Source organism: Pholcus phalangioides, unplaced genomic scaffold (assembly GCF_987345545.1).
Source record: "Pholcus phalangioides strain wild (caught in Gottingen) unplaced genomic scaffold, Ppha-v1.0 ptg000004l_1, whole genome shotgun sequence".
NCBI lineage: Eukaryota > Metazoa > Arthropoda > Arachnida > Araneae > Pholcidae > Pholcus > Pholcus phalangioides.
In genome coordinates this window covers 36978876-36990067 of record NW_028301597.1, presented here as the reverse complement: position 1 = coordinate 36990067, position 11192 = coordinate 36978876, and the positions used below count along the sequence as shown (strand labels likewise).

General features: G+C 35.3%; 2 protein-coding genes across 3 annotated transcripts in view; one reads left to right on the top strand and one right to left on the bottom strand.

Annotated features, from left to right (window-relative positions):
- The window catches only part of LOC149087379 (phosphoserine aminotransferase), a 34533-nt gene extending 26427 nt beyond the window's left edge, over positions 1-8106 (bottom strand). The window contains exon 1 of the mRNA XM_089231458.1: positions 7914-8106. Coding sequence (XP_089087584.1) covers positions 7914-7970 — 57 coding nt within the window. The 5' untranslated portion in view covers positions 7971-8106. The remainder of the gene's footprint in view (positions 1-7913) is intronic.
- Positions 1383-11192, top strand: part of LOC149087378 (pyruvate kinase PKM-like) — a 31537-nt gene continuing 21727 nt past the window's right edge. The window contains exon 1 of one of the 2 annotated variants that reach the window (XM_089231456.1): positions 1383-1670. In XM_089231456.1, the coding sequence (XP_089087582.1) occupies positions 1551-1670 (120 nt within the window). In that variant the 5' untranslated portion in view covers positions 1383-1550. Of the gene's footprint in view, positions 1671-8221; positions 8417-11192 lie in introns of those variants that run through there. The other variant, XM_089231457.1, reaches the window with a different exon arrangement.

Here is an 11192-nt window from a genome sequence, read left to right as displayed (position 1 = left end):
TGTTTTTTTCAAGTTTGGGGTCATTCAAGTATTACGTCAGCATCGAGGGGGGGGGGGGGGAAGGGGTTTTGGATTTGCTGACTTTTGATGACAAGGGGGGTTTGAAGGTTTCTTACGTCATCAACCACCCCTTTAAAGATATGAAATATTCTAAGCTGCTGACGGAATTTTACTGACGGGGACAGGGGGTCAGTGTTTTGCTGACAAGGGGGGGGGGGTCAAAAATGGCTGAAAATCTACTTACGTAATACTTGAATGGCCCCTTTACCAGAAAGTAGTTTTGCGGAAGACAAAAATAATAGTAACCGGTATTATGGCACATAAGATTTACGTCAATATGCAGCATAAAAATAAACAATACATACTATCATATCACATATCGTTCATTTTCATTCTGCACACTAGTATAAAACCAATAACCAATTTTACTTGAAGAATTTATAACAAATAGTTTTGTTCCTGTTTGACATGTGACAGCAGAGGTTCCAGCAAAAAAAAGCATCTCTATTTCCAGCAATAATTATGTGCATTTCTCTTTTATACAAAAAAATGCATGGGAACGGGATTCCTAATCACGTAGTTGCTCCAAGAATTTGGCAAAATGTTTCGCGGACCGTCACCGATCCACGGACCAGTGGTTGGAGAACACTTGGTTTAAATATTGCTTTTTCCGCTGGAAAAAGACACGTACAAGCACTCGCAGAAAATCAGCTGATGCAATCAATCCTGGTCAGCTGGCGAACACTCACACACATACAGTAAATGGGGGAAAAAACTAATTTGCGAAGGTTTTTGTTGTGGCAACCACTTTGAAAGACAGAAAGTGGTTTTGATCAATCGTGCCATGCTGCATCAATAGAGTTGACACACTGTGTATATGTACATATGTGAACGGTAGCAACTGCCCTATATTTTATGACGCAAAAAATATAGGGCACCCCCCTCCTGATCCAATCTAAAATTTTTGCTATGGACTTCAAGTGATTGGAATTCGTGGTGTGCAGCAGGGAGGGTGGGGGGGGGGGGGGGGTCTTGTGGACGAGAACTGACACAGTGAGAACTAATTAATTTCACTTTAAGTTAGGATTCTTCTAATTTTAGTGCCGGATCCTCTACGTGACTGCACGACGCGGTGACGTTAACTGTGACGTTTATGGGCAGAGAAAGAGAGAGCCACGCCAACTACGATTCTTGGCATTAGACGATGCTGCGTGGATGCATGTATAAAGCCCCCCCTGGCTGGCTGTAACACAGCTGCTTCTTTTATTATTATTACTATTATAACTGTATTCGTTTCTTCTTTTTTTTTTAAAGGTTACTGCTATTGAATGCGGATGGAAAAAGGCTCTGAGAGTAGCGGCAGCCGCTGACCATCAGAGTAACAACCGTCTGCCTGTCTGTACATGCCAGAGGAAAACTTTATCGATCCAAATAATTAATAAGGCTGCATATTACCATATCACGTGGTCGTGATTTTATGCGCATGCAATCGACATCCAAGTGACACCACTGTACCATATACACTGACGTAACGGACAATTATAGAAACGATGCACATGGTTCGAACCCGGTTCGGAGCCGAAAGGAAAAGGCGTTCGGAGAGCGAGGAGAAATGCGCGATTTCGAAGCGATTCAGGTCGACGAATGATGTCGCTGTCGGCAATTCACAGGTAAAACAAAACAATAGATAGCAATAATTGTAGAGAAAACACACTTGAGATAATCTCATAATTAGAATAGTGCATGAATACCATTTCTCGAAAGAGAACATTCACAAAAACGTACGCTATTTATCAATTTTTAATATCATTGCTCGTATCTCATTGTATTCAATTAATTAGCGACACTATCATATTACAGTGTTGGCCGCATTATTTAGGACTTTCGTTTAAGTTTTCGAACTGTCATTCGTCTCTTTATCGGATTTTTGCAGAAAAATATCATTTATTTTTATGAAATGATAAAATTTTTGCAAAATGACTTCAAATAATTATAGCAAAAAATGTATATGTATATTCCGTAAACTACTTGAAAAATTCTGCTCATTGCAAAGAGCCTGACCATTTTGCAATTCATCCGGTTAATTTTACAATTATCCTGCACTTTTTTTTTCTTCTAATCACTCTGATATTGTAATGAGACTTCCCCTTAATATAGTCAGAAAATTTGCAATTGTTCGCTCGAATTGGTTGGAAAACAAACGTGCCTCGGGTAGTGCCGTCTTAACGCATGATCCTGCCCGAGGGGCTCGCAGAAATTAGATCTGGTTGAAATTTTAGGTTTGTGTGTGTGCTTTTTTAGAGTTAGCATGTAAATTTGCCTGGCGGGATCAGAAAAATCGCCTGGCCTGGGGGGCCATGATACTCTTAAAACGGCCTTGGTCGAGAGTCTCAATGATCTGTGAATATGTAGTGGGTTATTTGAGCGATCTTTAAATGTGCCGCCGGCCACTTAAGCCATCTGAAAATGTGCCACTGAGTTCATTTAAAAAAAATTAATTTTGATGACGCGGATCACACCAGATAACTCAGAGCCATATATGGCCCAAGGGCCATGGGTTACAGAACAGGACAAATCCCAGGCGCCAGTCACTACGACGACTAAAAAATTTGTATTGGAGCGTAAAATTTTCTTTGTGTTGTTAGTAAATTTTGCATGCTGAGAGCAGCACAAAATGTTTGGAATTCATAGCAGCAGATCTGTCAACTTAAAAGAAGGTCACTACGCTCTAAAAGGATCAAAAGAATTACTATTTTGGACCTTTATCTTCGGGTAAAAATTTTTTGTGGCACCTAAAAATATTTTCTGGTGCCTAGATTTTTCTGCAATTTGTCCAGCTTACATATATATATATGTGTGTGTGTATGCAAGCTGGACCTGCAACATTATACGAGGCCGTTCCAACAATTTTACACGTGTTAAGAAATTTTATGAGGCTCCTTTCAGTGACCAATACACAAATACGAATTTTGTTCCAGCGTATTAATGTAATAATAATAATCTTCAATAATTTTGAGAGCCCTGTTTGACACAGGAGACTGACTTAGTCACATTGTTGAGACTGGGTTTGTAGTCCGAGATTTTAAATTTCCGAGAAAAGTCAGGGAAATATATATATATAGTGAAAAAATTAGATTAGCTATGACGTAAAACTCCGTCATTGATAGAAAAGCGTTTGTAATCCAATAACTGGAGTGTATCTACTTTATCAGTAGAGATAACTCTCTTATCGTTATCTGTCTATTTCTCTTGACGTTTCAGCTGATAAAAGTTTTACAACTGCTATAATGAAATTCATCTTCAATCGCAGCCATTGACGCAAGCGAAAATTCTTCGAGAAAAGATCTAATCGTTAAAAAATACTGATTTCAAAACCATGTGCCGCGGATTCCAAGGGTACCGCAAGGATTGTGATTCACACAACCACTGCGTCCCGGTAATTTGGGAAGGGAGGGGGAGGGTTCTACGAAAATTCACCAAATCGGGTAGGAGTGCTGAAAAAAAAAAAAATTGAGAATCTCCACGTGCCAAGAATATTTTCTATGACAGAATGAAAATCGCATTTTTCAAACTTCTGTAGTTATTTTCGAATAATTTAAAGCAGGCATATTCAACCGGTTGCTGGCGAGCACCACGGTGCTCCCTGAAGCACCCAAAGTGCTCGATGCGTGCTTGCGAGCACTTGCTCAACGTTTCAACTAAACACCTTGTATAAATTGCATTCTGGGATTGATCCTAATTTCAAACATTTATATGTCGAAATTGACGAAAAGAGTGCTCTCTTCTTTTGATGATGGGATGCCGGGAGTCCCGCGACTAGAAAAAGGTTGAAGACCTCTGATTTAAAGACTAATGAATTGGAAGTACTTTGTTGTTTGAAGACGAGTATAGATCGGATTTCGAAGCCGTGGTCCTGGCGGAATTAAACCAAACGTTTCATCAACGACTGTGGTAAGCATCCTCACTGATTGCGAAAGTGATCTATGCTTACCAGATACGCTCGTTTTCAGGAGCGTCGGAAGTGTTTCGAACCCGTAAGTGCTCGTCTTGAGCTTTATATTGAAATTACGATTTCTCAATCAATTCTGGGAGTGCTCAGACCGGTGCCGCAAATTACCCGGCTCCTGCTGGCTCGTTTTGTTTAATTTCACCTGGATCCTGACACCAATGGCCCGGACACGTCTTCCAACGACACCAGCCACAAAAAAAACTGCATTATTTTATTAGACTACGATGTCTTTTCTAAGATCATAATATTTTTTTTTCAGCAAAATTTAGCTTCATATTTAAAAAATTTCATAAAAATTACAAAAAAAAACGGGATATAGATTTTCAGTGTTCGCCAATATGCATCTGGGTGCGTGATTCACGCATCAAAATCGAGTTTAACTCATCAAATTCCGTTGAGAAGTGAAAATTATCCTTCAAATTGTATAATATTTTTCTATCAAGTTATATATTTCACTATGTGTGAAGAGATAGTATTTTTTCGGCCTGAAATATATACTGAGAAATTGAATTTTCTGGATGTTATACCGAAACTGATATTTGGAAAGAAAAGTGATTTGCTTCCTCCAGGAATCGAACCCGAGTCCCCTTGCATACCGAGCAAGTGCACTAACCAATACACCAGAGACACTTTTCAATACCTTATAACACGCTTTAGGTTAACGCACTTTCCCGGTATGCAAGGAGATCCAGGTTCGATTCCCGGAGGAACCAAATCCCTTTTCTTTCCAAATATCAGTTTCGGCATAGCATCCAGAGAAAATTAAATTTTTCTACATATTTCACTGTTTTTCATTTTAAAAAAAATACCTTTCTCTACTCGTAAGTATATGATATAAAATGTACAGTGGTTGCTATCCGAAAAAATAATTTTGGAGAGTAATTTCACTTTTCCCCCTTAAAAATTATGGAGAAAAGTGAAATTACTCATCAAAATTATTTTTTTGGATGGCACTGTACATTTTATATCATGTACTTACTTACGAGTAGAGAAAGGTTTTTTACTTGGGATCCATAGTTTTTTCTCCCATTATAATGGAACTTTCACACAAAATTGTGCAACACACAACGTGATTTAATTTTATTTTCCATCGTGACCCAATCGTTTTCATATACTCATTATTTCGAAAATCTTTTCAAGACACACCTCAAGTGAACAACTTCGTAACGTAGCACCTGATGTATGAGTAAATACGAAAACTCGTAAAAGCACGTCTACACAGTGTGAATCATCTCATAGCAATTTTATCCGCATTTTGATTAGCCGCTTTCTTTAGAAGAACTCTTAAAACGAAGAATAATCAAAGTTAATGTTATCAACTCATACTACAAACTATCTGCTAAAAAAATTTTTGTGATATAATTATTATACCGTATTTCTGTTCCGATTTCTACACATACAAGCTATTAATGTTGAATGCGGACGTATCTGGATTGACTTAAGTCACTTTGAATATCACGGCGGTCCGACTTTGACGTGAAGGCAGTGCCATCTTAACGCATGGGCCTCACCTCACAAAAATGAGACCCGGAAATTTTCGTGAGTAAGCATGTAAATTTGCCAAACAGGGACTCCGGAAAATCACTTGGCCCGGGGGACCATAATACTATTGAGAGGGCCCCTTCATAGGTTCTAATAAATTTAATAATTAACGTATAACAGGGCTTGACAAATCGGGAAAATATTCAGGTACCAGCAAAATTTCGTAGGTCATTAGGTTTGAATCAAAAAATTTCATTCTCAAGCATTCCTTCCCCCCCCCCCCAGATAAAATTGATACAAAAAAGTGTATTCTTTGACTTCTAAGGGACCCCCTTTCCCTGCTAATAGACTGACTGACATAATTTCAGAAAAACTTTGTGGTCCTAAGACTTCAATTCAGTTATTAAACATGGGGGGAAAAATTAGGAGCCAATCTCGATTTTTTTAGAATTCAATTTCAGTTCTCAATTTTTTGATATCAATGTTCATTTTCGAAAAAAAAGAAAAAAGTTTGAATTAAATATGCACGTACGTCATTTTCCGCTTTTTTTCGGTAGTAATGATAATTGTAATTCATTAAAGTTTTTTAACAGCTGCATGGCTCCCACAAAAGAAGGCCGAAGGGGCACTACTTCCATCGAGAGGCAGGGATAGAATTTTTATTTTTTTAGCATCATGGCTGAACGCCATGGCGCCAGATCTCCAGGACAACTCACAACTTTCAGCCCGCTAGGCTGGGATCTTTGGGGGGCCCCAAGCCAGACTTTTCACGCGCCTTTCATTTCGAGCATTTTTAGCATGAAAAAACAAAAAAATGATAATAACTGCCACAGGCTCCGGAACTGGAGCCTTGTCAGCCCTGCCCTTGTGAGGGCCATGGCTTCTAGTCAAACAGAAGGTTCTTTATTACTTTAAAATTTTATTAATTCTGAGATTATTTCTTTCATTAAATAAGAGTCTTCATTAATTTTGAAGTACATATTAAACTAATTACGAATTTTCATGAACTATGAAATTTTTTCCACTTATTCTTGAGTTATTTCTTTCAATAATTATGAAATCATTTTTTCATTTATTTTAAAATTATTTCTTTCAATAAGTATGAAATGATATCAATTTAATTATTGAATAATTTAGTCATATTTATAGTTACATTTATAGTTATATTTTAGTTATAGTTATATTTTTTTCAATTCTGAAATTATTTCTCTTTTATTCTGAAATTATCTCTTTTTAATTCTGAAAATATCTCTTTTTAATTCTGAAAATATCTCTTTTTAATTCTGAAAATATTTCTCTTTTATTCTGGAATAATCTCTTTTTAATTCTGAAATTATTTCCATTTCATTACTATGAAATTATTTATATTTAATTATTCTGAAATTATTTCTTTCAATAATAATGAAAAGTCATTTTTTCATAAATTTTACAATTTTTTTCTTTCAACGATATGTGGGTTTGAGCATTGTTGTGGTGTAAGTCACTTTGAAATTTTTATTCAAGACAGAAATACTCATTCGAAATCACTAGCAATTAACGTGTCACGAAAATTGCATTGTTGCCATCTGTAGGCTATTTATCAGCCTGAACTTGCATCACTTCATTTCTAAGTGAGCATCAAACTTCTTAGTTATTGTCAGGGCCGTCTTAAGAACATCATTGGCCCCCAGGCCAAGTGGTTTTTTGAGGCCCTACCAGGTGAACTCTAGAACATTTCAACCAAATCTCATTTTTATGGGCCCCCCCCCCCCGGCCGTGCCCATGCTTTAAGACGGCACTGGTTATTGTATGTACTTTATGTGACTAAAGTACACATAAACCAAATCTGGACTTACACCACTTGATTTCTCAACCCTCGAATTATTAAATATCTATTTAATTTTTCAGAAATTATTTTTTTTTATCCTAAAATTTTCTCCATTATCGTTAAAATTATTTCCATTTAATTATTCTGAAATTATCTCTTTTATTCTGAAAATATCTAATTTAATTATTCTGAAATTATTATCTGCATTGAGGTTTGTATTGTTTGGTACAGTCCTTTCGTCGGCGGACCACTGCAAAACGCTTCGCGGGCCGTACATTGAAAAGGCCCCCCTGGTTCATGGAGAAGGCTGACGAAGCTCCAGCCCGGAAACCCATAATTTATATTTTTTTCCATTTTTCTTTACACTATAAATTTACACAAAAGAGATCCGCAGAGATTTCAACCATTGGTTGTTACAGCTGCAAATAATAATTTGCATCTATCAAAAAAAAAAAGTTCTCAACATGTAAAGGCATTTTATCAATCGCGCAAATTATGAAAACACATGACGCCATAAGGAGAGGAAATACGATGAAAGAAGCGACATTTATTAACGCAGTGGATAAATCCATTTTTTTTGCTTTATGAATGATAAACAATAATTATGGCACTCACCTCTTCGGGAAGCTTCGCGGGTCCCGGGGCGAAATTCAAAGCTCTTTGCTGGGCCATGCTTTGATTTTGTTGCGGGAAAGATCTTGTCTACTTCTTTCTTCCTTCGCAAGTCAGCTCACGATCAAGTCCAATCGGAGACAAAAAAAAATTGAATGGTCGCCTTCCAGAGGAATCTCTATAAAAACAATCAGAGCGGTTGCTAATTTCTTGCGCACGCGCAAAAAATATCCCACTCCTCCTTGCGCGGAACACGCCGCGCCATCTATCGGCCATCAACGGCTGTTGAATGTCGGAAGAAGGGCATATCAGACGAGCAGGAAGGTCAACATCATCTGGGAGCGAAAGGGGAAAGGAAAGAGTCTCTCTCCCACAATCCAAGCAGCAGCTGACTAGTTTTGATCTGGACACGGGGGAACAGCAAGAGCAATATTTTATTTAGAAGATAATCATAATCGAATAATCTCGAATTACCTCTGCTCCGGATTATCGCTAGAACCCTCAAGGTAAATTCTGCAATGATTTTGCAGAATTCTTTTTTAGGTCATTCTCGGATATTTTTAGTGTGTATATTTATAAAGTCGTCTTTTGAATATCAGAGTCTTTCTAAAAATAATTAATAAGTTTTTAACGCAAAAAAATGTCTTCTTTTTTAACATGAATTCATGATTATATTGCATGTTAATTACCGTAGATGTAGTTAATGGGGTTCGAGTAGAGAGAAGACATCCTTGACGGATTCGTTCCTTGAGACGTTTCGTGCGGGGACGTCCTGAGAAAGGAAAACGTCTCAAGATGTTTGTGGGCGTAAATGATTCCTGGTGGACAAAATGATTTCTGAATCAATTGTTTGATTGTGGGTAATTTGGGGGATAGCAATGATTTAGTAATCGGGAATTAAGTGAGAACAGTAGACAAAATAATGATGAAAATAGCTGATAGAACAATGATGATAATAATGACTGTAATATTGAGAATTAGAGGGAATAAGTAGGTTAAAAAACTAGAACATTTGATAAAATATCTGTGGATAGTCGATAAAATAATGAGAGCCGTTGTTAAAATAGTGAAAATAATAGATAAGATAATGATGCGAATAGTAGATAAAATAATAAGAACAGTAGATATAAAATAGTGGTGAATGATAATGATAAAAATATTGACAAGTAGATGAAAATAGTAGATGAAATAATTATGAGAATAGGAAATAAAATAAAGATGAGAATAGTTGATAAAATAGTGAGAAAAGTAGAAAAAATAGTGAGAAAAGTAGAAAAAATAATGGTGAGAATTGTAGATAGGATAATGATGTAAATAGTAGCTAGAATAATGGAAATAGTTGGTAAAATAATGGTGAAAAATAGTGATCAAAGTATTGGAATTATATATGAGAATAGTAGAGATATAAAATATATAATAAAAATAACGATATAAAAAATAATGGTGAATAATAATGATCAAAATAATTGAGAATAGTAGATAAAATAATGATCAGACAAGCAGATAAAATAATGGTATTAATAATGACTAAATCATTGAGAATTAGATGAGAGTAGCCGATAAAATAATGATGATATTAATGGATAAAATAATTATGATAGTAGAAAGTGAAATAATGATGAAATTATATTTCTTTCATTAATATTTGAATTTTTTCCACATAAATTGATATTTCTTTCGTTGATTCTCGAATTTTTACTTCTCAATTATTTCTTTCATTATTTCTAAAACTACTTTCTAACACCAGTTCAAATTTTTCACCCAATTCAGAAAAATTGCTGTTGTCATAAATTCTGAAACCATATCTTGCACTAATTCTTAAATCACTTTCTTTATCAGTTTAGAATCCTTGCCAACTCAGATATTATTTCTGTCATAAATATAATGAATCTGTATTCTACTTTCCACCAAGTCTGTAATTATTTCGGCCATTAATTCTGCAATTGTTCTGAAATTATTTCTTTCAATAATTTTTTATTCTGATATATATAATGTATCTTCAATTAATTTCATTTCAGAACAGTATAGTTGTTAAATTTCGCGTGTATTTTAAATCGAAAATGCTTTTATTGCGTCTGTGACGTAAGTAGTTTTGTTCTTCATGAAGCGATCCATGAAGTGAGTCAGAGTTCAGTGTTCCTGGCGTTGCCATCGTCCATTCTAACGTTGATATAGGAAAAAAAACTGTCTGGCATTTTTTTTTTAAATAAGCAAACTATTGTGAAGAAACTGAGGAAGAATGGGTAAAAAAAGAACGAAAGGTATTCCCACGCATGAAATGGTTCGTTAAACATGTACGCATATATACTTCAAAAGAAAGAGTCATTAAGATGAAAAAAAAAACGTGAAAGGAACCGGTCTCATTTCATGGGATCGTCGAGTATGGGTCGTTATCATGGTATCGCGTATTTTAATTGATACATTCCATGGTGAATGGTGTTTTACACGTGGCATTGGCGCTTTAATGGGTAGCATTAACGGGGCCGCAAATTGTTAAAGAATTTCATTTATTCTAAATTTTAATTTGTTCTGAAATCATGTCCCTGATTCTGATATTGTGTTTCCGTCACTTATTCTGAAATTATTTTTTTCATAAATTCTAAAATTATTTTTTTGTAAATTATGAAATTACTTTTTTGTAAATTCTGAAATTCTTCTTCTCTCTCTCTCTCTCTCTCTCTCTCTCTCTCTCTATAAATTTTTAAATTATTTTTCACTAAATTCATTCTGAAATTATTTTTTACTAAATTCATTCTGAAATTATTTTTTACTAAATTCATTCTGAAATTATTTCTGTGACAGACTCTGGAATTGTTTATGTCACTTATTCTGAAATTATTTTTTTCTGCAATTCCGAAATTATTTTTTTTACAATTCTAAAATTACTTTTTTATCCATTCTGAAATCTTTTTTTAATTGTAATTTTCGTTAATTCTGAATCTTGATTGATTCTGGAATCGTTATTTTTTCATTAATATTTAATTTTAATTAATTCTGGAACTGCTCTTTTCATTAGTTTTGAGTTTTAACTACTCCAAACCTATTTATTCTCATTAGTTTGAATTTTCAATAAATTCCGAAAATATTTCACATTTAGTAATTTCCCGTGTGAGGAGACTCGGTATCCAGGCGATCCAACACGTATATTTCTATGGAGGTATCTTTCACATGAGGATACTGGTGTGTTAGCGACGAAATACTTTAACTCGACAGAGACACAGGCGACATTGTGTGCTAGTCGAACGCAACAAAAGTAACGCGACTCTGAAATAATTCTTCATA